Source organism: Triturus cristatus, chromosome 11 (assembly GCF_964204655.1).
Source record: "Triturus cristatus chromosome 11, aTriCri1.1, whole genome shotgun sequence".
Lineage (NCBI taxonomy): Eukaryota > Metazoa > Chordata > Amphibia > Caudata > Salamandridae > Triturus > Triturus cristatus.
In genome coordinates, this window is record NC_140594.1 from 277,786,897 (window position 1) to 277,814,653 (window position 27,757).

General features: G+C 47.2%; 1 protein-coding gene across 1 annotated transcript in view; it reads right to left on the reverse strand.

Moving 5' to 3' along the window:
• MTFP1 (mitochondrial fission process 1) overlaps positions 1-27,757 on the reverse strand; it is a 96,176-nt gene that overhangs the window by 34,538 nt on the left and 33,881 nt on the right. The window contains exon 2 of the mRNA XM_085635835.1: positions 26,597-26,724. Within this exon, the coding sequence (XP_085491961.1) occupies positions 26,597-26,724 (128 nt within the window). The remainder of the gene's footprint in view (positions 1-26,596; positions 26,725-27,757) is intronic.

Below are 27,757 nucleotides of genomic sequence, written 5' to 3' on the forward strand. Positions count from 1 at the left end.
TATCACTGGACTTCGTGGTGGGCCTACCGGTAGACCAGGGGATGACGGCAATACTGGTGGTGGTGGATTACTTGACGAAAATGGGGCAATTCATCCCCTGCAAGAGAGTCCCTACGGCCGGGGAATTGGCGTCACTACTCCTAAAGAATGTGGTACGACTGCATGGATTACCTGGGATGATCGTGTCGGACCGGGGGTCGCAGTTTACTGCGCAATTCTGGAAGACTTGGTGCACTGCGCTGCATGTTAAGACCGCCCTGTCCACCAGCTACCACCCTCAAACGGACGGCCAAACCGAGCGCCTGAACCAAACGCTCAAACAGTATCTGCGATGTTTTGTGGACCAGGGCAGGGAAGAATGGGTCGACTTGCTATGGGTTGCAGAGATAGCCTATAACAACGCCACTCACAGCCCCACACAGTCATCTCCGTTCTATAGCAACTATGGCCAACATCCCAGGTTCTTGCCATTTCTACATCCGTTCAGAGAGGACAGGATTCCCGCCACAGCGGACAGGGTGGCACACATAAAAGACACGTTGATGCGCTCAAGGGCTGTCCTATTAGAGGCCAAGAGAAGATACAAGGCTGCGGCAGACAGGAAGAGAAGGCCCGGGCCACTGTACCGCACTGGAGACTACGTCTGGATATCCACAAGAAACATGAGGTTTCGAAAGAACAGTGTGTTCCATCCCAAGTACATGGGCCCCTATCGAATTACCAAGTGTATGGGTCCCGTGAACGTGAAGGTGTGCTTGCCCCAGTCATTGCGGATACACCCTGTCTTTCATGTATCATTGCTCAAACCAGCACCCTCCAAGCCGTCTGGGACACCTAGGCCGGTATGCGTAGAGTCGGAGGTGGAGTATGAAGTGTCGGGCATACGGGCGTCCAAATGGCGCAGGGGGAAGCTGTGGTACCTGGTTGCGTGGAAAGGCTATGGCCCGGAGGAGCAGTCATGGGAACCGGCTGAAGGGGTTCATGCTCCGCGCTTGGTCTCCTTGTTCCATCGGCGTTTTCCTGCCAGCGCTGGACCCGTGGGGAGCCGCTGAGAGGGAGGATGTACTGTCAAGAATTCCTGTCATGCGAGGGGAGGAAAACGGTAACCAGCGAAAACGGACTACATCTCCCAGGATGCTTAGCGGTTGAGAGGTTATGTAAACAGGAGAGCTGTTACATAACTCAAGGAAAACACGCCCTTATGTAAACAGGAGAGCTGTTACATAACTCAAGGAAAACACGCCCTATAAAGGGGGGAACCGGGAGGTACAACGCTGTCGGATATTGTGTTTACACCGACGTACCTGCTTAGTGAAGAGCAGTGTTCCGGAGTGGTGCTCCAGTAAGGCAAGAACGGAGGTAGGTCGAGTCGTTACTCCCTGGGCCGTGTCTTGCCCCATCGTCACCTGTGAAGGACCCGGAAGCTCTACCGGTCAACCATTGAGCTTCGCTTTTTTGACTCGGCTGAGTCAAAGCGCAGTGGCGCTTTTGCTGGTTGGAGTCGTAACTCCCAGCCCCACCAGAGATACAGGGACTGCCAGCTGTAACGCACACCAGGAGGTGTTTGCCGCGTTACAGACTCGGAAGTCCACAGGATCGATCGATCGAGCGGCTGCTCTCGGTTCAGTCTTCTTGCTTTTGCTTGGGGTATGGGTGACGCATCACCAGGAGGTGACTCCGCGTCCCGGTGCAGTCTGAGGAAGAGGTTGAGCGGCTGCTCCCTTCAGGTAGAGACCCCGGCTGGGTGTTTCCCTGACTCCTCAATTCTCCCCAACACTCTTCGTGCCCCTCACAGCCTACCGATTGGCATTTTCGGCCATTTCATTTCTGCCCTCTGTTGGCATACGCCGGGATCGGCGTATATGCAGAGGACGGTTAGGACCATCCGTGCTGTGGGCTGGTAACGTACTTAGCCTGGAGGATTCCAGTGACTATAACTTTTGTTTAGTCTTTGTATTGTATTTGCCTTCATTAAAATAACTAACCCTTCACAAGTGGTTGCGTCCTCATTATCGTGTCTGTTAAACGATCCTGAGACGTTCAGGGCGTTACAGAAGGAGGGGTGGAAAAGCAAAGGCAAATATCCCTGACCAGTTGATTCATACTGCATTGCCCTTGGCTTGAGGGTATGGGTACCTGGATGTGAAGTATAATCATTTTTCATTCTCCGGGATGGCAAACAGATCTACTTCGGGAGTGCCCCGGCACTGGAAGTACTGGTGTAGGACCTGAGGGGGTTCCCACTTGTGGACTAGTGGGTACATCCTGCTTAACTGGTCTGCAGGTTGTTGTCCACTCCCAGAAGGTACTCAGATATCAGGTGAATGCAGTGATGAAAGGCCCAATGGCAGATACGTAAACCAGCAGGTAAAGGGAGCATGAGTGAGTGCCCTCCTGTTTCTGAAGATAGCACATGGTGGTCATGCTGTTTGGCCTGACCAGGACTATTTGTCTCTACTAAGCAGTAGGAAGGCTTGAAGGGTGAGGTGGATCACCAGAAGATTGAGGTGATTGACATGGTGGCTCTGCTGATGTGGAGTCCACACTCCCAGCACTATGTTGTGGTGAGCTCCCCATCTGGCTTGGGAGCAGTCTATAGTAATGGTGGACTTGCGGAATGGGGTTTAGGAAAGGCCTGCCCCGCAACAGGGTGTTGCAGTTCCACCATTGCACCACTGCACCACTGCAGACAGCCATTGGACATTGGCTGTTATCAACACTAGATCTTCCATCTGACCTTACACTTGTGACAATTGAGTTAGCAGGCACTTTTGCAACAGACGCAAGTGTAGTCGGGCTTGGAGTACGGCAGCGATGCGCAAGGCCATCATGCCCAACAGGTGCATTACAGTTCTTACTGTGAAGTGACGCTCTGGCTAAAAAACAGGTAGAAGCTGGCCAAAGGCTGTGGTTCTTTGAGGGCGTGCATAGGCTTTGCCGGCACCCAAATTTAGGACCACTCCCAGAAAGGGTTAGATTTGGAGGGGCTTGAGGTGGGACTTGGCCACACTTATGGGAAACCCAAGACTGTGGAGAAGTGAGGTAGTTGTCTGGGAGTGCTGTAGGCACTGTTGGCTGCTTGCGCTCTTGATCAGTTTATAATCTAGATAGGCGAAAACATGGATGCCCCTTCTCTTTAAGGTGAAGACCATTGGGGCAGTGGTGATGGAAAGGTGAGTTCTTTGAACTGATAATGCCGGCCACTTGTGGAAATTGAAAATAATTGCTGTTCGCTTGAGCGGAAGCCATCTTGTTTGCAGCATCCATTTTGTTAGCCTTGTGATTCTGCCATCTTCACTGTTGCCTGCTTTTCTATTATGTTTGAGTCATCAACCTTAGTTAACCCCTTCTGTACTGAGCCAGAGCAATGTATGAGCTCAGAAAGGCCTGTAGCTGCTAGACTGCACCTGTTTGAGAATGTAACTGTCTATCATATCCTACTGATGTAAGCAGTTCTGTTTTCCCTCCCACTTTGCTGACCAAGTGATATTCATCTGCCCATGTTTGTCAGTATCTATTCCTGTGTAGGCCTGTACCTTCTATTTGCAACTACATGCTTACTCTTCAACAAACTGTGTATAAAAGGCCCATGGTTTCTGTATTCCATGTACTACCTCATACAGCGCCTGAGGGTGTTGTATTGATGTAGTCCCACTCATGAATGATTATTAAACTTGTTATTTTGAATTCCAGCTTCAGTGCCAATCTCTTCTTTGTTAGTCTAAGGACCCGTGGACAAACTTAAGGGTGAACCCTGCACTAGTGTGCCCCTGAAAAGGCACATTCCCACAGTTTGGCGCCCGATTCGTGGGGCTCAGCAGCCGTCCAAAGGAGTGGTCTTGACGGAGGAATGGAATCTTACTGAGGAGATGTCCTGCACGAGGAGACCTTTTGTCTTTGCAGACCGAAGTGCTTTTCCGGTTTTCCCGATTTGACCCTCCAGGTGGTGGCCGGTCCAAACTGAGATCTCCTTTGGCACAAGTTTTGCAGTGACCATTAGGTCAACCAAGAGATTGGCAGTTGGAGGTTGGAGACTTTTGTTTGGTAAGGTCGCTGAAGCGACACTCTTGATTCTGGATTTGCTTGGCAAAGATTCTGGTTTTGTTTGTTTGTTTGTTGCAATAAATAAAGGCAGGTAATGTAGAGATTTTTCTATACTTTGATATATCTGGGATAAGTAATATTTTACTACAGTTTGGAAGCATGCCTGCTCCTAGCACACTTCGTAGGTTGTGTTGCTGTCTTGGTGGTACCAAAATGGATTTAGAAAGTAGTCAGCCGGCTCCCCTAGAGGGGACACCTAATAGGTACATGTATATTACATATGGTATTTCTTCCATAATGTAAATTACACAGTGGAACAAATATACGAAAAAGGATCCTGATCTACGATGGCCAGTCAATGGGTCATTTGATTTTAAAAAGATTCAGTATGTTGAGCAGTGACTGTTTAAACGAAAGAGTCGACAAGATATGTTTGATTGTGTACGAATGTGGGAGAAAGAAGTGCATGAGAGGGTGATGAAAGAAGAAGCTATAGCAGAAAAAGAACAGCGAAAAACAAAATATAAAAAAGCATTGGAATTGAAAAATAAGGAGATGAAGGAAATAAAAGAAAAAGAAGATAGGGAGTGTTGTTTAGAGGTAACTGGCCCCCTATTAGGCGCCCCATTTATCCCATACTTAATAGACCTCAAGATGATTCTATTTTGTTAGATCAACCTTCACCCCATATACATTCCCTAGTGCCCCTGAGAATGAAGGTTCTGATGAAGAGCATTTGTCTTCAGAAGAAAAAGATGAAGATGAGCAGGACGGGCGGAAGACTCGCTCTACTTGGACTACTGAATGCAAGGCCACTTTTAGATCCGCTGCTCGTAAAGCAGCTTGTGGGAGTGCCTCCGCCCCAGAACTCATAGCAATGGTTCAACAGTGGATAGACTTAGAGCAGTTCTATTTTGTAGAGACGTTTACTTGGGCAGTAATACTCAGTTTTAGAAAACATTCTGATGATTTAGAGCCCTCTGATATAAATTCTAATTATAAACAATTAAGTGATGGCACCTTTCTTCCTTCACAGGTGACTGATCGAATTAGGCGAGAAATTGCGCACTGAGATGTTCAGTCTGCAAGAGGAGAAAAAAGCAGCTGGTAAAACTACAACTGAACAAACAGTTCAGACCCCGGAGCGACAAGAGGGAGCTATGGGGACAGATAACGATACTAGTGATATTGAAGTTACTATGAAACCCATGTGTGAAGCAGCACCTCTTTATGTTCCCCCAAAGGGAGCGGGAACAAATGATGATAAAGATTCAGATGATGCAAAGGGATATTTTGTTTATAATTGGGTCTACACTCCTTGGAGTAGAGCAGACGTTATGGCTTTTAAAGCGGCTTTGCCCGACCCAGGGAAAAACCCGGCCGCTTTTTATGAAGAAGTGGAAGGAGCTATTAGCTCCTGTACTATGACTCTGCCAGATATTGAGATGTTTCTTGGACTTATTTTGCCCCCTGATATGTGGAGATCAATTCGGAAGGTAGATGATAATGTAGCCTATGGTGATACTAAGGTGCATTTAAAGCAAATAGATGCGGCTAGAGAGTCTGCGCAGAAACCACAACAGGAGATATTAGATCTTCCCATACAATACTTGTAATAGCTCTATTCTTCCTATTTTGAAAAAAGACACGGATTCTAAAATTTTTAGATTCAGCATTGACTTGCGTGAGGTTAACAAGATCATAGTGCCCCAATATCCGGTAGTCTCTGACATCACAACACTTCTTACTATGGTTCCTCCTACTGCAACTACATACAGTGTCATCGATGTGAAGAATGCATTCTTCTCGATACCTATTCATCCTGACAGCCGTTATTTGTTCGGCTTCACTTTGAATATTCGTACATTCAGATTTTGTAGAGCTCCACATTTAAAGCCAGGCATTAAAAAGGCAGCTTGATTCTTTCCCTGTGCCAAAATGGGTGGCTCTTATTCAATATGTCGATGACATCTTGTTGGTTGCTGATACCCCTGAACAGTGTGAAGAAGGAACACTGTTATTGCTATCATTCCTTGCCTCCCATCATCACAAAGTCTCTCAGAAGAAATTGCAATATTGTAGACAGCAGGTTACCTATTTAGGTCACCTCCTGTATAAGGAGGGACGTGTGCTTACACCAGATCGCATTCAAGCTATTTTAGACACGCCTATGCCCCGTACTCAAAAGGATGTTCGTGCACTGATTGGCCTTACTTCTTTCTGTAGGCAGTGGATCCCTAGCTTTCCTCACATTGTTAAACCCTTGTTGGCCCTTTTGACTAAAGACACTCCGATGCCCTTCCCATGGACTAATGAATGCCAGCATGCTTTCCAACAGTTGCATCAAGCTCTTTGTTCTGCACCCGTATTAGGAACTCCAGACTACACTAAGGCTTTCACATTCTATGTACACGAGAGGGACGGTTGTGCTCTCTCAGTTTTAACACAGACACACGGTGATAAGCAGCGTCCTTGTGCATATTTCTCAGCTGTCCTTGATCCAGTCGCCCGTCCACTGCCTGGGTGTTTTCGAGCGGTGGCGGCGACAGCTGTGTCCATACGTCAAAGTGAGGGAATAGTCTTGTCACACAGATTGCTTATGCTAGTACCTCATTCAGTTGATGCTCTTTCAAATCAAACGAAAAAAACAACATTTGACTAGTGCCTGCGTGACAGGATATGAATTGACACTTTTGGCTCCTCATATCACACTGAAAAGATGCTGGACTTTGAATCCTGCTACATTATTGCCATTGCCAGCCACTCAGTCTCAGTCACAGGAGTTACATGATTGTATATCCCTTACTGAAGAACAAACAAAGGGTCGTGTTGACCTACAAGATACACCCCTTTCTAGTGTTGATGGGGAACTATGGGTTGATGGGTCCTGCTTGAAGTTGCCTGATGGCACAACATCCGCCGCCTATGCAATCACAACACTTCAGACAGTAGTTGAGACAGCTCGCATTCCACAGAAGTCAGCTCAAGCAGCCGAGTTGATAGCACTGACAAGAGCATGTGAGCTTAGTACAGATCTACTTGTTAACATCTACACCAATAGCTGATATGCTTTTTGAGTGGCTCATGATTTTGGGCAACTCTGGAAGGAAAGAGGCTTTCTTACTTCACATGGGACACACATAGTGCATGGGGAATTAGTGCACAATCTCCTTACTGCCTTTACATATCCTAAGAAAGTGGCAATTGTTAAGTGTAGCGCACACAAGAAAGTGACTGATAAAATAGGAAAATGCAATGCCTTTGCGGATCACACAGCTCGTGAGACTGCAATGCAGTGAAGTACTACACCCATGTATGTAGTTAAGTCACAGGCTGAGCATTGGCATGACGCCAGGCAGGAGGTACTGGATATGCAATGATCTGCTTCTGTTGAGGAATTAGACCAATGGTCTAAGGAGGGAACACTGGATGATGAGGGCTGTTGGAGGAATAAAGAAATGACAAAATGGAAGTTACCCACAGCCTATTTACATCCTAGGATTCACATGGCACATGGGCCGGCCATGTTGGAGCGTCCTCAATGGCAAAGCAACGTATGCAAGTTTGGGATCATCCAGATATTGCTGGTACAGCTAAAAATATAGTCCAGTCTTGTCTGATCGGTCTCCAATATAATCCTGGAAAGGGAACACAAACTCCAGCAGGAGGGTTTGCCATACCTACTGCACCTTTTGAGGTCCTGCAAATGGATTACATATAGTTTGAGCGTTATAACAACCTAAAGTATGTCTTGGTAGTGGTTTGCGCCTTCAGTAAATGGGTGGAGGCATACGCTACGAAAGATAATACAGCTCTTACTACAGCAAAGGTGCTCCTTAAGGAGTTTTTGCCCAGATTCGGCCTTTGTAGAGTTTTGTGGAGTGACAACGGACCCCATTTCATTGGGCAAGTTGTTGATTACCTCATGAAAGGGTTAGGAATTAAACAGATGTTCCATGCCGCTCTTCACCCACAATCAGCAGGGCTAGTGTAACGTTACAATTCCACCCTCAAGCTAAAATTGGCCAAAATAGAGACTTCCATATCTTTGAAATGGCCTGATGCACTGCCATTAGCGTTCCTATCTATTAGATCGATACCACATACACGATCTGGCCTCACACCGTATGAGGTGGTTTTTGGAAGGCCAATGAATATTTGGGGTATTCCTAAGCCACGCCCCAAAACATGATGTACCCGATGTATTGATGAACGACTATTTGTCTCAGTTGACTTCTATTTATCAACAGGTTCGGGAGACTCTTCCAGACAGGTCGCAGGGTGAGGGCCACAATCTATGGCCTGGGGACTTTGTCCTAACAAAATCCTTTCAGTAGACCAGCTCCTTGCAGCCTCGTTGGCGTGGCCCTGAGCAGGTGCGGTTCGAGTGACCAACCGGAAGACCTGGGTCCATGCAATTCATTGTCGGAAGGTGTTGCAGGACCTAGTAAGCCCAGCTGTGTTGGCAGATCATCGCGACATCCTGGACACAGAGAAAGGACAAGCCACGTCACCTGAAGGACCTGAGAAAGTCTTCCCAGACCACACGATCCCTGGTACATCTCGATGATATCAGCTGGGACCCCGGAAGAGAGACACTTTGTTCCTGAAAAAGACTGTTTGAGCCACTGTCCTGGGTAGGGAAAGACTGAGTTACAAAGGGGGGTACTCTTTTAGTGGCTACTCGTCTCAACCTCAGTGAAGGAACCAAAGTCTGCCCAGGACCTTAGGGCACCATCTGTTCCGTTGTTCAACAGCAAGATGAACATGCCTGCGGAGAAGAAGTCAACTGCTGCAAAAGTTTGTGATCGAAAGAGTATGTTCATTATTGGACTCACTTTGATTTTTGTCATCATTGCTACAATAACATGGGTTTTAGAGGGAGTAGCTCCTGCTCGACATCTACTGACTGCTACTACTCCTGTCCCCATTAAGCACCAATATTTTACTCTTGCCTATCATGAAAAGTAGCACCGAATGTCATAACTCAATAACACTTTCATACAAATGTTGCATCACACCCATAATGCTACGAACACTACCAACTGTTGGGTGTGTGGAATGATGCCAGCTCATCAGAAAAAGGGAGGAACGCCTATCATTCCTTTGCCGTTTTCACACAATGGCTCCTGCAGAGCCTGGTTTGCACTATTGTGGGCTTCCCATATTGGTAATATTACCAACTTTGATGTAGGAAGACTTAACTCTTAGTTAAATAGAGTCTGTTACCCCAATGAGGAAGGAGATCCACAAGCTAAAGGGACTGTATGGGAAATAGAGGAGTATCGCTGAGGAAATTCCTCCTTGCACTATGTTTTCCCTAACACTCAAACTGTCAAGGGTAATGGGCCTCCTGTTATAGCTGTTACTAGAGCTCGAGCAGACCTTTGTGTGAGCAGTATTGGCAGTATCCCTGTGGGAAAAAGTGACTGTACTACAGTGCTGAACATTACTGGAATGAACAATAGTAGTTTTTTGTCCTCACATAACACCTATTTCATTTATGGAAGTAAAGGCTATTACCACCTACCTATTGGGTGGTCAGGTAGCTGTTTTGTGTCCTTTTTACTACCACCTGTGTTTTTGGCACCTGCATCCTACCACAAAGACTATAAACTGTTTAATAACATTTCTAAGACCCGATTTAAGAGGACAATAAATAACGATGAGGTGGATCAAACTGATACTGCATTGCAGCAGTATATTGACTTTAATTTGGGACTATTCTTCTTTGTTGGTGCGGCCTTAAACAGCAAAAAAATAAGGCGCTTAACACATGTTGTAAAGGCTGTAACCAATCAGACAGCCATGGCAATTGGAAACATCACGGAAGAACTACAAATTGCGAGAATTGTGGCGCTCCAAAACAGGATGGTTTTGGATGTGATCCTGGCAGACCGTGGTGGAGCATGCCGCATTATTGAGAGCAGCTGCTGTGTCTACATCCCTGACCACGCCCCTTCAGTTTTTGAAGCAATTTCTAAACTGCACAAGATAGCCACTGAAATCCATCAGGATTTAGGAACGTGGATTTTGACTGGATGGCTATGGACTATGTTTACTGTATGGGGCTGGAAGATATTGTCAGCCCTTTGTATATTTGTTGCGATCCTTTTTATTTGTTGCCTATGTATCCAATGTGGCCCGATGATCTGTTCCCTTTGTGCTTCTACCTGTACCTCATGTATACCCGCTAAACAACATGTCAAGAATGTAAATACCCGACTAGTAACAGACCAAGAAATTAGTGAGTTAATGATGATTGATGTCCATGATATCTTCTATGCTCCTTCTAAATCATAGAGATGTCTTCAGCTAATGCTGAAAGGGCCGTCTCTGGAAATCGAAAATAATTGCTGTTAGCATGAGCTGAAACCATCTTGTTTGCAGCATCCATTTTGATAGCCTTGTGATTCTGCCGTCTTCACTGTTGCCTGCTTTTCTATTCTGCTTGAGTCATCAACCTTAGTTAACTCCTTCTGTACTGAGCCAGAGCAATGTATGAGCTCAGAAAGGCCTGTAGCTGCTAGAATGCACCTGTTTGAGAATGTAACTGTCTATCATATCCTACTGATGTAAGCAATTCTGTTTCTCCTCCCACTTTGCTGACTAAGTGATGTTCATCTGCCCATGTTTGTCAGTATCTATTCCTGTGTAGGCCTGTACCTTCTATTTGTAACTACATGCTTACTCTGCAACAAACTGTGTATAAAAGGCCTATGGTTTCTGTATTCCATGTACTACCTCCTACAACACCTGAGGGTGTTGTATTGATGTAGCCCCACTCATGAGTAATTAATAAACTTGTTATTTTGAATTCCAACTTCAGAGCCAATCTCTTCTTTGTTAATCTAAGGACCCATGGACAAACTTAAGGGTGAACCCTGCACCGGTGTGCCCCTGAAAAGGCACATTTCCACACACTTACCACAAAACGCAGATACCGTCAGTGGAAGGATGGACGGGGATGTGGAAGTAGGCGTCCTTGAGGTCCAATGACACCATGTAGTCGTCTTGTTCCTACAGTTTCACCATGTGAAAATGTTCAAAGAGAATATATCCGAAGAGAGGACTGAGGTCCAGAACGGTTCTAAGGGAGCAATCCCCCTTGGGGATAAGGGCTTAAATTGTGCCACATTGGTGGACGAGCACTAGCTTGATAGTGCCCTTTTGAAGGTCCGCTTGGACCTCTTCCTCCAACATGCATATATGTTATCTGCTGAGAAGGTGCTTACGGGGGAGAATTTTGGGTGGTGGTGTAAGAAGTTCTAGGCAATAACCATGTTGAACTATGCCCAAAGCCCACTTGTCTGATGTGGTCTCCTGCCAGCGAGGGTGAAACTTCAAAAGCCTTCCCCTGACAGGTGTTGTGTTATCGAGGGAGGGGTGAGAAGGGAATTCACTATTTGGAGGTGAAGGCCCCTTTGCTAGAACCTCCCAAGCCCCTAGGAGTTCCCTTAGCCAGAGGCTCCCTTGCCCCTACTCGTTATTGTTGCTTTTGTACACCCCTGTGGAGATTACTGGTGGCAGGCCTACTGCTGTCTCGGATAAGAAAAATTATGTGCCTGGGACATTGGTCTTGCTACCTGCTCTAAACTGCTGGCTACGAAAGGACCACCTCAGAGCGGATGTTTGGAGGACACCATATCCATCTCCATCTTTAGCTTTTCAAGTATGTGGTCAACGTGTGGGTCGAAGAGGTCTTCGCCACTGAAGGTCAGGTAGAGCAGATGCTGTTCTACGTCTGGTTTAAAACCAGAGATACAGACCCAGGCATGGTGTCTCACCAGGATACTGGTGCTAATGGAATCCAGGGCACAGCGAATGGTGGCACTGGAAATGCTTTTTCTCTCCGCACCCAATTCTTCTCCCCCTGCAAAGATCCTATGGGAGGTGCTTGAGAAGCTCTTGCATCTTGTCCTAGTGCATCTATCGTTCTAGGAGACCAGGCGGACAGAGTTGGCCTGCTCCTCCAGCACGTAGCCATCCGCACCATTAGTCTTTTCCCCACTGTGTCTATTGTTTTGCTCTCGTTATCTGGAGGGGAGCATCTCCTCTGGCCCAGGTGTTCACACGCAGTGTGGACCACTAGGGAATAGGTGGTACTAGCTCACACATGTTCGGTGGGTCGGTGGGAGAGGGTTGTATTTCTTTTTGACCCCGCGACTAACCAACCTTGGCTTTAAAGGCTCCTTTAAGGTGTCTGTGGTGGTCTTAAGCAAAGTAAGGAACTGAACTGCATATTGGGTCTTAGACAGCGTCCCTACCAGGAAGCTGCCTTCTTCCTGGAGGACAGGCATATCGACTTATGATAAGTGGCAGCCTTCAGAGTGACTTTGTTCTTGGATGTAGGATCATCTGGATTGGGGGGGGGGGGCAGTTGGGTACAGATCTGGATCTGTGTTGACCGGGTCATAATGTGCATCGTAGGGTCCGCAGGGGAAAGTGTGCTTCCTTCTCAATAAGACTAGTGGGGTAAATCCTCTGATGAGTATAGAAGAGAGGAAGCAGGCTCTGAAGGTAGCGGTGGTGGTAAAAGGGGAAAAGGTGAAGGAAGGAAGAGGATGTGGAGATGGCGTGAAACAGGGAGAGGGCTGGTGCCCCTATCCCAGCTCCTCCTGAGCTTAGGAAGTAGAGGTGGCTCCAAAGCAATTTCCTCCTCAAAAGTGAGCTTCCTCTTCCACAGAAGAGTCTCTGTGGTTTCGGAGGCAGCTTGGTAGTGACCTTGCCTGTCTAATGGCAGATGAACAGGAGTTTCTGGTAAGCATCCAGCTCTCCTGCAGCTGTTGGAGGATGGGTTGCTCTCAATCCACGGAGTTAGCCGTAGAGGGTGTTTTCAGCTGATGGAATTTTTTTTGTCAAGGGTGATTTCGGCATCACCATGAGTTTTGGTGCCCAAAGCAGGTTTTGGTGCTAGTGCTGAAAATCTTGGCTTTGAATGTTTATGTAGAATCTTCTGGCTCAAAGGACAAGGTGACTCGGTGCCTGAAGAAATGAGCAGTCAGCTCCGAAGGCTTGGGTCGGTGCAGGCCATGGCATGAGAGCAGTCGTGGAACAGATGCGGTTTCCTAGATATGGTACTAGGTGCCCAACCCTTCGGGCAGTGCACAGCTTAGACTCAGGCTGCCGTGCTGATGTACGTTGTGTGTCAAGAGACAATAGTACTCATAATTAGATTCTTTACCCATTTCTGGCAGGCATATTGTCCTTGTTGGACTCGGAGGAAATGGTCACCTGCAGGCTGGGAGATGAATGGATGAGCTGTGACCCAGAGAGGCCAGATTTATCTTCTTTCACTTCGACACTGTGTTCAAGATGTTGGGGGTGCTGTCCAACTCCTGCCTCTGCATTTCTCCGATGGACCCAGCTCTGTTCTTGTCTGTACAAAAGGGTCTTTTTGAATCTAGAAGGAGAGACATACTCTGCGAGTGGTGTCTTCATGGTCGGTGGAGAGGCAGAGATGGTGATTGGTCCACATACCTTTTGCATGGCACTGGGGGCAGTACTAGAAGGGTGTCCTTTCCATCACTATACACACATTCTTTGTGTCAAAGTCCTCGAGGAACGGGATGGAAAGTCTCAAAGAGGGCCCGAGGCCCCGACAGTGAAACGCAAAAGAAGGCCAGTGTCTGCAGAACATCTCTCTGAGGAAAACAAAACGATTGCCAAGTGAAGTTTCTTCTGGTGCTCCCGGGGTCAAAAAATGACCGAATGGCCCTGAAGGAAAGTGTAAAACTAATTTTGACAAATAATAAGACCAGGAGTATATGGATAAATGTCATATACACCAAATAGAACAGTGTTTCAATTGGTTTATAGACCAACAAAAAGGCAGTAGGTAATTCTACCAGATCATAGATATTAACAATAAAGTTTTAGAACGATTGAACTAAATACGTAGAAGCCTATTGGCAGAGACAGCACATGTTAAAACCTGGAGGAGAAACGCGTACACTTCCGTGTTTGCAACACAGTGTGGCACATGTCACACGTGGTAAAAAAAAACCAAATAGGTTCCGTCCGAGACATGAAAAAGAAATAATTGACAGTCGAAGGGTGAGAAATTTGAAATAAACATATTAGAGATGTGAATAAAAAGCATGGACTTTAAATCCGATACATGAAATAGAAATATACTAATCTATTAAAAATAGAACGGTATGGGTAGTCAATAAAACAACAAAATGGTGAAAAAAAACAGGGATGTACATCACGTGAGTAAAGAACCAATGATAGAAGAGATTAGTTTGGTCAAATAGGAGTAGAGGCAAGGCGCGAGCACGATAGACGCCATAGAAGGATACTCGCATCTACGCCACACGCGACACGCTGAAAGGTGAGGTTGGAGGGACATTCTATGCAAGTTGAATGGCTGTAAGACAAGCCGAACTTGCCAGCGTTTACATTTTTTTAAAAATTAAAATGAAACAGTGAAACGATAGAACTAACAGCTTTCATGGTTTCCGATTTTAAATTAGGCGGCGCAAATAAGAGGGAGGATCATTGTGGACCTCCAAATCCCTCGGTAGTTCAAAAATATATCAAACTACAACACACGGGGGCCGTCTGAATACAACAATAAGGTAGGCACCCTTGAGTTATCAAATATAATGGGAACAACAGAGATGATATTGTTTGATGTGTTAGGCGGTAACATTGTGTTTATTTGTTGTAGACCGGAGGGGCGTGCAGAGGTTTGAAATATCTTCCAAAACATAGACCTCATAAGAAAGCTTGCCGTATACAACAGAGGCTGCGTGAAACAAATATAGCGTATATCACACATTGAAGGTGAGGACAAGTACAGCAGTAATAAGGTGTGCATAGGTGCTGCTCGAGTAACATGCAAAATGATAAACGAACAGTTATCATTAATGTCCGTAGGATTGATTGGGATGTAGGGAGCGTATAAATTCCAGGTTAATGTAAAAGAGGATAGGAATAAAGAGTTGAAAGATTACGAATGCTCAGATTACTGCAGAGAATATCGAGTGGAGTCGTAGAGTGGTAAACATGAACTCCAATAGGGTGCAGTAGGATGAATCAAGTAGATGTAGTAATTAAGTAAATATAATAATGATTCAATAGGCATTAACTATAGTGACTGTAGAGACCATGTGTGGATTTCCAGTACAAGTGGGCGAACTGAGTATACCAAGAAAGACATTGTTTTTTCCACTGAAGCATAAAAATGAAAAAACGATACATGATGTGGAAATTTACCATAATGATTGTTTTTTTTTTTTATTAAATTTTTTATTCGAAACCGTTAGCACACAATAAAATACAAACAAGGGCCTACAACCACCAGGGCCGGCCGCTATAGAGCCCGAGGGCCCGCAATGTAACGCCACACAATCCGTCGAACCATAGCCAAGGCGCCCGGCAGTTCGTAAGCACATATAACAGGCCGTGGCCGTAGGCCAGGAGCAATTGAAAACAACAGTTCATTTTGTATTAAATATAAAACACACTCAAGGCAATGAGAGTCCGAAGTAGCAGCGTGCTCTTCCCGGGACGGGGAATAACATATAGTGTCCAAAGCAGTTCCTGTCCGGAAGCTGTAGAGGGGGGCAATGGGAAAACAAAGCATGGAGCACACCTCAAGCCCTCCCGCGGAACGCGCGGCTAGGGGGTCAGAGCAATATCGACCTCTAATGGCAGAGGCGGGGTGCAGATACGTCCCCGATATAGATTCCACGGACCCCATACCCTAGTCCATTTCCCTGGCTTACCTCTCGCCACATACGCCGTCTTTTCCCTAAACATACACCAGTCCATATTCTCCTTCCATACGTCAATCGTGGGCGGCCTCGGGGAGCCCCATAGCTGTGCAATGTTACGCTTAGCCACCATGTACCCCAAGGTCACCCACTGCGTCTGTGCCGCATTACAATCATTCGGTTCCCAGACATTCAACAAACACCTCCTAGCCTCTGGCAACAGGGCCACATGCGTGACCCCCTCCATTACGGTGTGGATACCGTTCCAGAATCGCACAACCTCCGAACATTCCCACAAGATATGAAGAAACGTGCCCGGCAGGCCACATCCACGCTTACACAATCCATCCATCGAATAACCCATACGCAGCAAACCGGGCCCTGTGACATACACTCTATGGAGGATCTTCAGCTGTACAAACCGTAGGCGGGCCGGGATCGCCACCTCTTTCGGGGAGGCCACCGCCGATACCCAGTCCTCATCATCCAATTCCAAGCCGTCGCCCGTCCACGCCTCCCTCAAACGGAGCAGCAAGTCCGCACGATCATTAATGAGTTTCTTATAAATCAGGGAAATAGTGCTGTCGGGCACATAGCCATCCAACACTCTATCCTCCAGTGGGGAATACTCGGGATAGCAGTAGCATCCGGAAAGACCGAACAAAGTGCATGGTAGACTTGAGCATACCGGAAGTACTCTCTATTGTTTAATTTATATTCAATTTTAAGCATTTCTAACGTTTTGAAAGCTCCCTTCGCCCACAGATCACCCACCTTACATATACCAATCATATCCCATTTCTCAAAGCCTTTCGATCTCCACAAACAGCCCAACCGCCCAGAAGCATACAACGGCGTCGCCCGAGTCAAGCGATCCCTCCACCTCATCGCAGCATTCGCCGCGTGCCACACGTGCACCGCCACCCGCGTGGGTCCCGTCAACCGCATGTCCTGGGTCACCGAGTATAGCGCCCTATTATAGTCTCCACCCGGAAGCAGGAGTTTATCCATCTCAAAGGCCGGGTTTAAGGCAGGACCATATATCCCGTGGTTCACCGCCGCCAACTGAGACGCCCAATAGTATCGTTTAATATCGGGGAGGGCGACCCCCCCATCATACCAAGGGAGCGTCAACTTGGCGAGAGCAATCCGCGGCCGCCCGTCCCAAAACAGTTGGCGCTGAAGACCCTCCACCTCCCGGAAATAACGGGCCGGCACGACATCGAGTATTTTGCAAGGCATACAAGAAACGAGGCAGCGACATCATTTTAAACAATGCCGCCCGTCCGAGCGGCGAGAGTGGAAGTCGTCGCCATCTCGCTAAGTCGGCCTTCAATCGCTGGAGGGGAGGTAGAAGGTTTCGCTCATAGCGAACCGCGGGGTCCAGTGAGATAAAGATTCCCAAATATTTGACCCCCGGGGTAACAATCTGAGCTGGGCAACCCCGCGGCAGCAGGGGGGCATCCCCCGAGAGGACTTAGACGCACGACTTGGACCAGTTGATGACCAGGCCAGAGTTGCGGCCAAAAGAATTCAGCACGTCCACCAATACAATTAGCGACTGCCGGGGAGACGTGAGATACAGAAGGATATCATCCGCGTAAAGGGAGACACCGTCTTCGAATTCCGGCGTCCATCTAATGCCTCGCAACGACGGCTCCCAACGCAACCAGGCGGCGAGAGGCTCCAAAGAAAGTGCAAAGAGAAGGGGTGATAGCGGACACCCCTGCCGCGTACCTCTCCCCAGTGCGAAGGGAGCCGACACCCTACCATTCACTACCACCTGAGCCAGTGGGTCAGCGTATAGTAATTTTACCCAACCAATAAACTCCGGGCCGAACCCAAATTTCGCCAACACGGCCCAAATATATGGCCACTCCAAAGTGTCGAATGCCATAGTAGCATCCAAAGATGCCAAGATGGCCGGCTCACGTATGAATTCCGCTCTAGCAAGCACGCCGTGTAACCGCCTCAGATTTAGAGCGGTATTCCGATGGGGTATAAAACCAGACTGATCCTGATGAATCAAGTCGCCCACGACCCGAACCAGTCAGTTAGCCAACACTTTAGCCAGAATTTTGGGTTCTGCGTTCAACAGAGAAATGGGCCTATAGGAGGCGCAGCGATCTCGCGGCTTCCCCTCTTTGTGTATCACAACTATGCTGGCGAGGCGTTGGTCAGGGGGGAGGAAGCCCGCCGCACGGGCCGCCAAAAACATGTCTCGAAGATATGGTGCTATCTTATCGGGACGCAACTTGTAGAGTTAGATGGGAAGACCATTGGGACCCACCGCTTTACCCGAAGCAATCGAACGAGTGGCCAAAGCGATCTCATCTGACGACAACTTCGCCTCCATCAACACCGCGTCTGCCTCCGATAGGGTTGGCAATGTGATGTCTCTAAGCGATCGCAACGAGACCGGAGAGTATACTCCGCGGAAATGAGCTGCGAAGCAGTCAACGATCTCAACCAGGTCAGTCACACGCACTCCATCACTCTCCACAACGGGCACCACCCTGCTAGCTCTCTCCTTCCTATCCAACCAAGCGATCAGTTTTCCGGCCTTATCCCCCACATCATACAACCGCCCTTGCTGCTCTCTACTCATCTCTTTAGCCGCTTCCGTGACTAACGCTCTGTAATCTGACTGTTTGAGGCTGAGAACATGCAATTTCTCCTCAGTAACCCCACTCTCCAAGTCCTCCTCCATTACAGCTATTTCCGCTTCCAGGCGGACCACCTCCGCTCTCTCGCACTTCTTAGTATGGGAGATAAGGGACAAGGCCTGCCCCCTGACCACTACCTTATAAGCCTCCCATAGGGAGACGGCCGACGACACCGACCCCACGTTATCAGTAAAGTAGTGATCAGTAGACTTGACCAACTCCGCGCGGATCTTAGGGTTACGAAGATACCAGGTGTTAATGGGTGCCACTCTCCCCTCTGCCCCAGAGACTACCCTCAGCTGCAACCATAGAGGGGAATGGTCAGAGATACCTCGGGCTAAATGACGCACCTCCCCAATCATTCCAGCTTGGGTCGCCGGCATAAGCATATAGTCAAGTCTCGAGAGACTCCCATGGGCCCCCGAGTGAAAGGTGTATTGCGCCTGTCCCGGATGCATCAATCTCCAGCAATCTACAAGTCCCAAAGTGTCCAAAAAACCACCCAACCAGGCCTGAGCCCTAGGGAGATCCCCGGGAGGGTGGCGGTCCTCCAATCCGGAGACAACGGCATTAAAATCACCACCCAACACCAAAACCCCCCCAGGGAGTCCCAGGACCAAACGCCCCAAATCAGCAAACGTAGCCGTTTGTAACCCCGGAGGTACATACACAGCCACGAGCGACTCAGTCCTGCCCTCCCATCTCCCCACCAGTGCCACATATCTCCCCCTATCATCGTGAAGCACCTCGTCCACTTCCAATGGGAGAGAGGCCCTAACCAGAATGCCCACTCCCCTAGAGCCAGAAGTAAAACCAGAGTGAGCGGCAAGGCGATAGCCCCTCCTATTTAGGGCCTGGAAGGAGTTCCCAATCAAATGTGTCTCCTGCAGGAAAACAATGTCGGGCGAGGCTCGTTTCAAGAACTGCAACACCACCCCGCGCTTGATCCTGTCCCCCAGACCGTTCACATTCCACGAAAGGATTCTCAATCCCCTACCCCCCATCCCACTCCCGCACATGATACCCACATCCCGGAGAGCACAACCCAGAGAGTTCAGCAGAAAACTTCACATTGCCTTGCAAAACAAGAAAACAACCATCCCCAACAACCCCCCTCCCCCACAATCCCAGAACAACAACTCCCCCCTCCCTGCACCCCTGCTTGAGCCCAAACAGCCCCCCCAACTTGCAGTGTGCCTGTCGCCCTAACCTATACCACTAAAAGAACCCCAGAAGGAAGAAAGGACCCCAATAAGCTCCCCACAACCCCCAGGCACTTGAAGGGCATGATGTACCAGATTAAAGTACAATTGAGCCAAGGTACAAAACCTTGCCAGTCTAGTCAATCGCCAGGAACCAAGTTCTAGTCCCGCTCCACCACATCCCGTTCGTTTTCCGCCGTCCGACTGTCTCGGTCCTGTCCCCGCGGCAGAGCATCCAACCAGTCTCCAACTGCCTCCGGCCGGTCAAAAAAGTGGGAACGACCCTGGAACTCAACCCGCAACCTCGCTGGGAACAACATCGCGTATTTCAACTCCATGTCTCTCAAGCGCCGTTTCACACCCAAAAATCCCAGCCGCTGTTTCTGGACCGCTTGCGTGAAGTCCGGATAGAAGCTGACATTGGAGTTCTCAAACTTCAGCGGCCCTGCCACCCTCGACGCCTGAAGGATAGCATCTCTATCTCGAAAGTTGAAAAGTCGGGCAATTATAGGCCTCGGGGGAGCACCCACTTTGGGCGCACCACCCGGAATCCTATGGGCCCACTCCACCGCAAAGAACTTGCTCAATCCCTTGGGCGCGAGATGATTGATCACCAGATCCTCCACAAATAGATCCGCGGCAGATTCCTCCGATCTTTCCGGCACTCCGATGATACGAACGTTATTCCGTCTAGCCCTGCTTTCAGAGTCCTCAAGTCGACGATCCGTCTGGTCACTGGCCAGCCGCAGCCGGCGGACCTCCGTCTGCAGGGCTGCCACATCCACAGTTAGGCTCGACGCCGCTTGAGATAAAGAGTCGACCCGATCGTTGGTTTTGGACAGGTCTGCCCTGACCAAATTCACATCAATAAGGACCGCGTCCAATTTATGCGCCAGGGTATCAAACCGCTGACCCACCGCAGCCTTCATCTCCTCAATGGCGCCCATAACGTCCTGCAGGGTCAATTCTGACGATGGGCCCGAAACCTCTTTAGCCCTCTCAGGCGATTTATGCAAGCCACTGGGGGACCCCTTCAGCTGCGCATACCGATCCATATTGTTGGCCTGTGCATAGGATCCCCTCCGGGTTGACTTGGGTTTCGACTGGTCACCGTCTAGTCTAGTCGCCATCGTCCGGAGGCCACCAAAGTTGGCACTCGTCAAAGCCGGGGACAGGAACCAGTTGGCCAAGTCAGTCGAACACTGCAGTCGCGGGCAGGAAGTCCGTGTGTAGCCCGAAAGTCAGGCCAGACACTCCGCCATCCGCTCTCCTCTGAAACACCGAGGTCCCTCAGCCGATCTCAAAAGGACAGACTCGAAAACGAAAGTGAAAGTGCGGGGTAAGCGGCAAGTCAGGCTCAGCATGCCGCTGTTGTTCACTTCGTACCCGGGCACCCCACCAACTCGAAATCGGGACCTAGGCAACAGCAGGCCGCAATCTTCGGAGGGCGACCATTCGGGCTCCCGGCGTCTGATCTGAATTTGGAAAACGGGTGGCACCTCAGCGCGGATGCATCAGCAAAAGCCCATCAAGTTTACCAGGATTTAGTCAGGATAGATGTGGGAGGTTGCGGAGGCCCTCGAGAGCCGTAAGCCTACGCGGCCATCTTGGTTGCGCGCTAGGCTCCTCCTCACCATAATGATTGTTGTGGCAGACATAATTAACAAATCAACAATTAGCTGAGATACAGCATTGCAATGTATGTGGTAATTATGTCATTCTAGTTGAAGATTTTTGATTATATATATCTATTTTAAACAGGATAGAGAAACCAGATAGCACGTTTGAGAAAACCATTATCAGTTGTCTTGATAAAGATGGTAATACACATATAGTCCATCGAAATGCGTCAACGCAGTTGTGAGCACAATCTAGAGGATCGACAAAGACTTGTAGATACAAGTGTGTTGGGACGTATCACAAGCTATGTTATGAAGTTTACGGTCCTATTAGATGTGTAAAGCATGACAAAGTGTATTGTCTTTTATGTTGTTTTCTCTGTTATGCTGGTTCATAACGGGTGTCATAATTTGTGTGACAAAACATTTCCCTTTTGTTCTTTATCAAGTGGTGTATATGAAGGACTGTAACGTGATATGTTTTTAATCTTGTACAATGTACTCTTTTTAATGTAATAAATTCAGTTTTGCACGATCCTAACGTGCAAGTGTATAATTGAACATCTGTATGTTTAGAATAGATTTATGTGTGTTGATAGAAGTCAATTTAATATCATTTTGGATAGGTAGAGGCAAGATGGCGGCCGGCGGCTCAGACGCTTGAGCCGGCTGCTCCAGACCTCTCACACGCGGGAGCCCATATTAATATACTTTTACGGATTATGAGAGAAATTAAGCGAAATAATGCCTACTGTCATGCTCTGAGGCTCGAGTCTTGAAACCTGACCCCGAACTCTCAGAGCGACGTCAGGGACGGTATGCTCCATCTTCTCACGGCGGCGTTGTACCTGTATGGGAAAACACGTACTGGATACATTGTTGCAGGCTTAGGAGCTGCCACGAGAGGTCGAGCCTGGACGCCGAGTCAAGCAGGAACACGCTCGGAGACCTCTGCTGGCAGCTCGGATACTGGAGCCTTGGCTGTTTGGAACTCTACGCCCCTCGGCAGTTTACGGAAAATGCCTCCCAAGTGCGGCAGAGGAAAAGTCAGGGCTCCGTCCGACATGGACGCTGCTGCGGCCACCGCTACTTCTGCTACTGCGGCTGTCACTGGCACAGGTGCTAATGGCGGCGTAGAGAAAATGATGGAACCATTGACAGGTAAAAAACTGACCAAAAGTAATGGCAAAGGCAGTAAGGGTGAAAGCGGAGGCACTCCTAATACGGCGGACCTAGCGAATCGATCTAAAGGTACGATCCCACAATTATTTGCAACGGGGAAAGGAGTGAAGAAAGTGGGGACCCTGGGGCCTCAGCACCATGCTATAGATATTATACAAGAAGCACTGGGCGATGAAGGGGCTGCGCAACCTACTGGACTTATGGCAGATTTGAGGGGTATAACCGCGGCTCAACAGTCTAATAGTGCAGCAGTGGGTGTCAAGGAGCATGCTGGCAACACCTTTGGAATAGGTAATGGAGATCGGGATCCCCTAGATGCTAGTGAGTCAACTGGAAGCTCTGAGGCTCACATGGAGGATAATCGTTTGATAGACAGTATGGCTCAAGCGGCTAATTTAAGTGGGGCCCTTACGGGTACAGCCTCGGTCCGTATAGAGTCGTCAGAGAAGGAGGCTGAATTGGTTGACCTTGTAGAGAAGTTTGTTTCATTATCAGACCATTCGGGTCATTCAGACTTACCTGGAGGTGATAGACGGAAGCAAAAGATTTCAGGTATGGAGCAAAAGTATGATGAAATGACTGACTACAGGTATATGGGTGGCGAATCATCGGAGGCCAGCCCACAGACTATGCTAAAGAAAAAGACTTGGACCGAAGGGTCTCTATATGCTTATTCCCCGGCATCTGTATGTATGCCAACTCCCCATTCTTTAGCTGAAATGGACTCCTCAGTAATTCAAGGACATCAGAGGCAACGGAAGACGTATCCTTGAGTCTCATACACAGAACAATTATGACCCAAGGGAGGAAACACGAACCGAGAGTCTTAGGACACAGAATGTTTGTCGCAACTGCAAAATTCAGTGCGCCGGATCGGTAAAACCTGCTCGGAGTTTACCGTAAGAATTACTGGGGCAGAATCGCGTATCTCACAGTTGGAAGATGAATTAGCTTCACAGAAGATAGTGAATAAGACTCTGAGCGCCGGAAAGGACGATGTATTATGGAAGCTTGCTGACTTGGAGAACAGGGCTCGGAGGAACAATCTGAGAGTTCTTCAAAACCCTGAGGGAATCGAAGGCCAGGACCCTCGGAAGTTTATTATTGAGCTGTTCTCTGAGGCATTTCCAAACTTGGCAGAGAGAGGTGCAGAGAGTCCATCGATTCCCTTTCTCTATCCGGGCTCAGGCAGGGGGTGGAGGCGGCTAAACCCAGGGCCATTCTTATATATTTTAGCAACTTTTTGGCACAGGAAGCTGTTTCTGAGCTGGCCCACCCTGATAGGAAAAGTACTGGAAAGGGGGTCGAATTTTTTGTCAGGCCTGACTATTCTCACCAGACTGTAGGGAAGCGGTGGCAATTACATCAACTTATTGCACCATTTCAGTTAAAGGGGGCTCAGGCATTCCTACCATATTACAAATGTTTTTTTTTTTATGACAGAACAATCAAATTTTAAAATGGAAAGATCTGAATCTTTGATATTGAGAACATAAGAACTAGCATCATTACCACTAGTGCTAGATTCATCACAATCACTCTCAACTGTTTGATCAATGCATTTGACTTTGTTACTAACCTTTCTTTTGTTACATGCTTTAGAGAAATGACCGACCACATTGCAATTTGAACATTTCTGCTTGATCGCAGGACAGAATTTAAAATTTGCAAGATGAGTTTTACTACCACACCTGTAGCATCTCAAATTATCCTTATCTTCATCATTTTTATTCCTAACATTGGTTTTTTTGTTCTTGAAATCTTGAACCTTAGGACAAGCTTTAACATTGACCTTTGCAACTACTTCATTATTGGTAATGTTAGATTCACCTTTAACTTGTTTAGCACTTCTACAAGACATTTCAGATTTTCTCACGATGGCTAAAATGCTTTCGAGGTCGGAGTCACCATTGACCCATAATCTTTCCTGAATAGTGGAATTATTAGAGTGCATTACTACTTGGTCCCTGATGAGTTCTTCTTGTAAAGAACCAAACTTGCAATCTAAAGATAATGTTTTAAGTGCAGAGACAAAACGATCAACAGTCTCATCAGTGAGCTGCTTTCTTTGAAACAATTTATACCTAGAAATGCCAACGCAGACTTTAGATGAACTATAACGATCAAAATCCGAAATCGCTTTATCAAAGACATTACTATCACCACTACTATCTGTTCTGGGTAACTGGTTAAATGCTTTGAGACCTTCAGGGCCTAAAGAATGTAAGAAAATACCTTTCTTCTCAGGTGGTTTCATTTTACCATTAGCATCCAATGTTTCAATGTAATTTAAAAAATAAGCCTTCCATTCAATCCATGGCATACATGGTGAGCCACCAGCCGGTCAATAGGCTTGAGGCGGAGAAAGAGTATAACCCTGCGCACACATTACTATGGATAACTCAGTGTAATCACAATCAGAAAATGCACACCAAAGAAATGTGAAAATAAAATAAATGACCCAAATAGAACAACAGTAAATGGTGAATTAATGTCCACTCGAAGACTCAACTGACACGATGAGAAAATATCTGGAATAGAAGAATCCGTCATTTCAGAAAGAGCAGACTTAGCAAACAGTACCTTTGCGTAGCGAATCTATTTAAAACAGGACTACGAAGAAGAAATTGTTCTCTGCTGAAGGAGTTAATTAAATTGAGGAGAATTCCTTTCAACGCAGGCTTCGTGCGTTCAGCGTCACATGTTGTAGCGTAAAGGAACGTTCTACGTAGGAGGAAGAACTGCGCTGCAATGGAAGGCGATCAAGCTGCTGACATAGAGAATTGGAACGAAGACGAACACTCTGCACAGAACACGGTGAGAGCAACGTTGGTTATGTGTATTTTTAAACACAACATGGATGAAGATGCTCGTTGATTTGCGTATTTCACACTCTTTACGAAGTAGGCACCGCTAACCAGGTCCGCACCTTCACACAAATACGAAGACACATTTCACCATGGTTGCTCTCCTCCGTGAAACACCACGCCAAACAGCCAAACAGTGTAAAATCCTCAATGTGCACCACCAGAAGGAGTTAAGATTCCCGGTGAGTAGACAGACAGCAACACAAACAGGAAAATCCAACGCAGCAACACAAATCCTTTTGTAAAACAGATGTAGCGCACGAAGTATGCCAATAAAATCAGAATTGAAGCGGGTTCGAAGAATCAGTGCTTCCTTGGATCGTCACCAAATTTGTTAAGTAGTAATGTACGAGTCTCAGTTGACATTAGAAATGTTTAATCCAAGAAAAGAAAATCACAGGAAGCACTGCCGGTTACAGGACTGCAAACTCCGGGTGCTAACTCCAACTGCCCCAATACTTGATTCCTGGGACGATCACATGTTCTATTCTAGAACATGCTGATCGTGCCACGAACCAGGAGTACAAACAAAAACATCAACATGAGCTCGTGCATGCAACCCACGAGACCAGGAATCCACATGGGGCGCGAATGGGCGTTCCTGCTTTGTACACCTACATACCAACTGCATTACCAAACGTGCCTATGTATGTAATGTTTATAAATGCCAATAAAAAGATCTTTAAAAAAAAAAAAAAAACATGAGGAAAATAATTAAATGTAAATAACATACATGTAACAGAACATCAGATCTTAAGAAATAACAGATCTTCCACTTTAGAAATGGATCATAAAATCCTCTGACATTCAGTGATGAACAACTCATATAGCAGAACTCTGTAATCAAGTGGTCTGATCAAATGCAGCACTTGAGAACAACAATATAGATCATTTAAGGATCGTAAAAACTAAAGTTAATTTAGAGGTACTGGAAAGTATGAATGGAAAATGAAGCATGAAGGACACAGAGTTAGGTAGACATAATGGTTTCTAGAAGAAGGACAAGCTGTATGTATATATTTAGATTCTGCTCCACTTACTTTGGTAGTTTCACTATTAAACCTGTACGCTGGGTAAAATGCGGAGGTATGATTTTTATTTCACACGCTGAAGCTTTCTGCTTTCACTTAATATCTGCTTTTGGTTTTCAGACAACTGCATTCAAGATCGGACTCCCCTCCCTTGTAGTCTATAGCCCGATTAAATTGTCTAATTGATCTAACTTATCCCAAGATTACCCATTGCAGTCTCATGTGAAGATAAACATTCTAGTAGTAGTTTCAGATCACTCACCACTGCTGCTTTCCTTCCTTTATCAATGGCATCAGCTGTCACATAGGCAGTCGCCACCCCATAGCTTGCCCAGACCAGCTTCACAGGGATCAGTGCTCTGAAGGCCTCGCCAACTTCATTGGCATATCCTGAAAAAATCAGCAAGCAGATGAATTGAGTAATTACAAGTGGGTAAGAATAAATAAAAGAAGTGATGGTAAGAAGTCTCTTTAGTCCTCACGGAATTTCTATGCACTGTCTTTGCCAGACCTGAGCACAGAGAGGAGACCAGTGGCTCTTTCAGTCCATCTTCCTGTGCACTGCCAGGGCCACAGGCCCAAGCAAAGCTATGCCTAGCCATCAAAGGGGATGTGGCTTGCCATAAGAAGATCAGCACCGTCCTTCAAGGATTCTTGCTGAGACTAGTGACATGGAAGAATGATTCCTCAGCTCCTTAAACTTGCAAGTGACATGGGAGCCAGGCCACCGAGCTGGAACTGGGGTAAGCGGCCTGTCTGTGACTTGCACCCTAAAAGACAATGAGAATCTCCAACAAGCAGGTGAGTTTATGGTTGTAGTTTGGTAGCTGCCACGATTCATGCAGGGGGCAGAAAGGCTATATAACCGGTAATACACTCACAAGACTACCCAATTTCCAACCCTAATCTCTGTGCTGCAATATCCCCATCTACTGTACAACTGGTTCTTTCTTCGCCTGCCTCCAGTGCCTCAACACCTAGGACAAACATAGGAGCAAATTCCACTGACCCTAATCTGGTACAAGTGACTGAAGTAGTACTACCTGATTGGTGCCAACGTGCACACGATTTTATGGGGTGGTTTGACTAAAAATAGTACAGAGTTGTGCTTCAAACACCAAGGCGCCTGTCCAATGACGTCTCTAGGTGAACATCCAAATGAAAGTGAATGAAGGAAGGATTCCTTCTGCTGGCGTGAGCACTCTTACATAGGCAACTATGCAGATGACTTAGGGGACTGACCAGGCATACCTGCTATTAAGCACCACACTCACACTGACTCCCTCCCAGCCTTTGTAGATCAATTCTTAAAGAAAAGAAGAGGGACTGTTCTCTAACATACAACAACACTTTCATTATCCCAACACACCAATTGAGAGTCTGTGCCAAAATAAAGGTGGCAAAATAAAGGTCTTAATGTGAG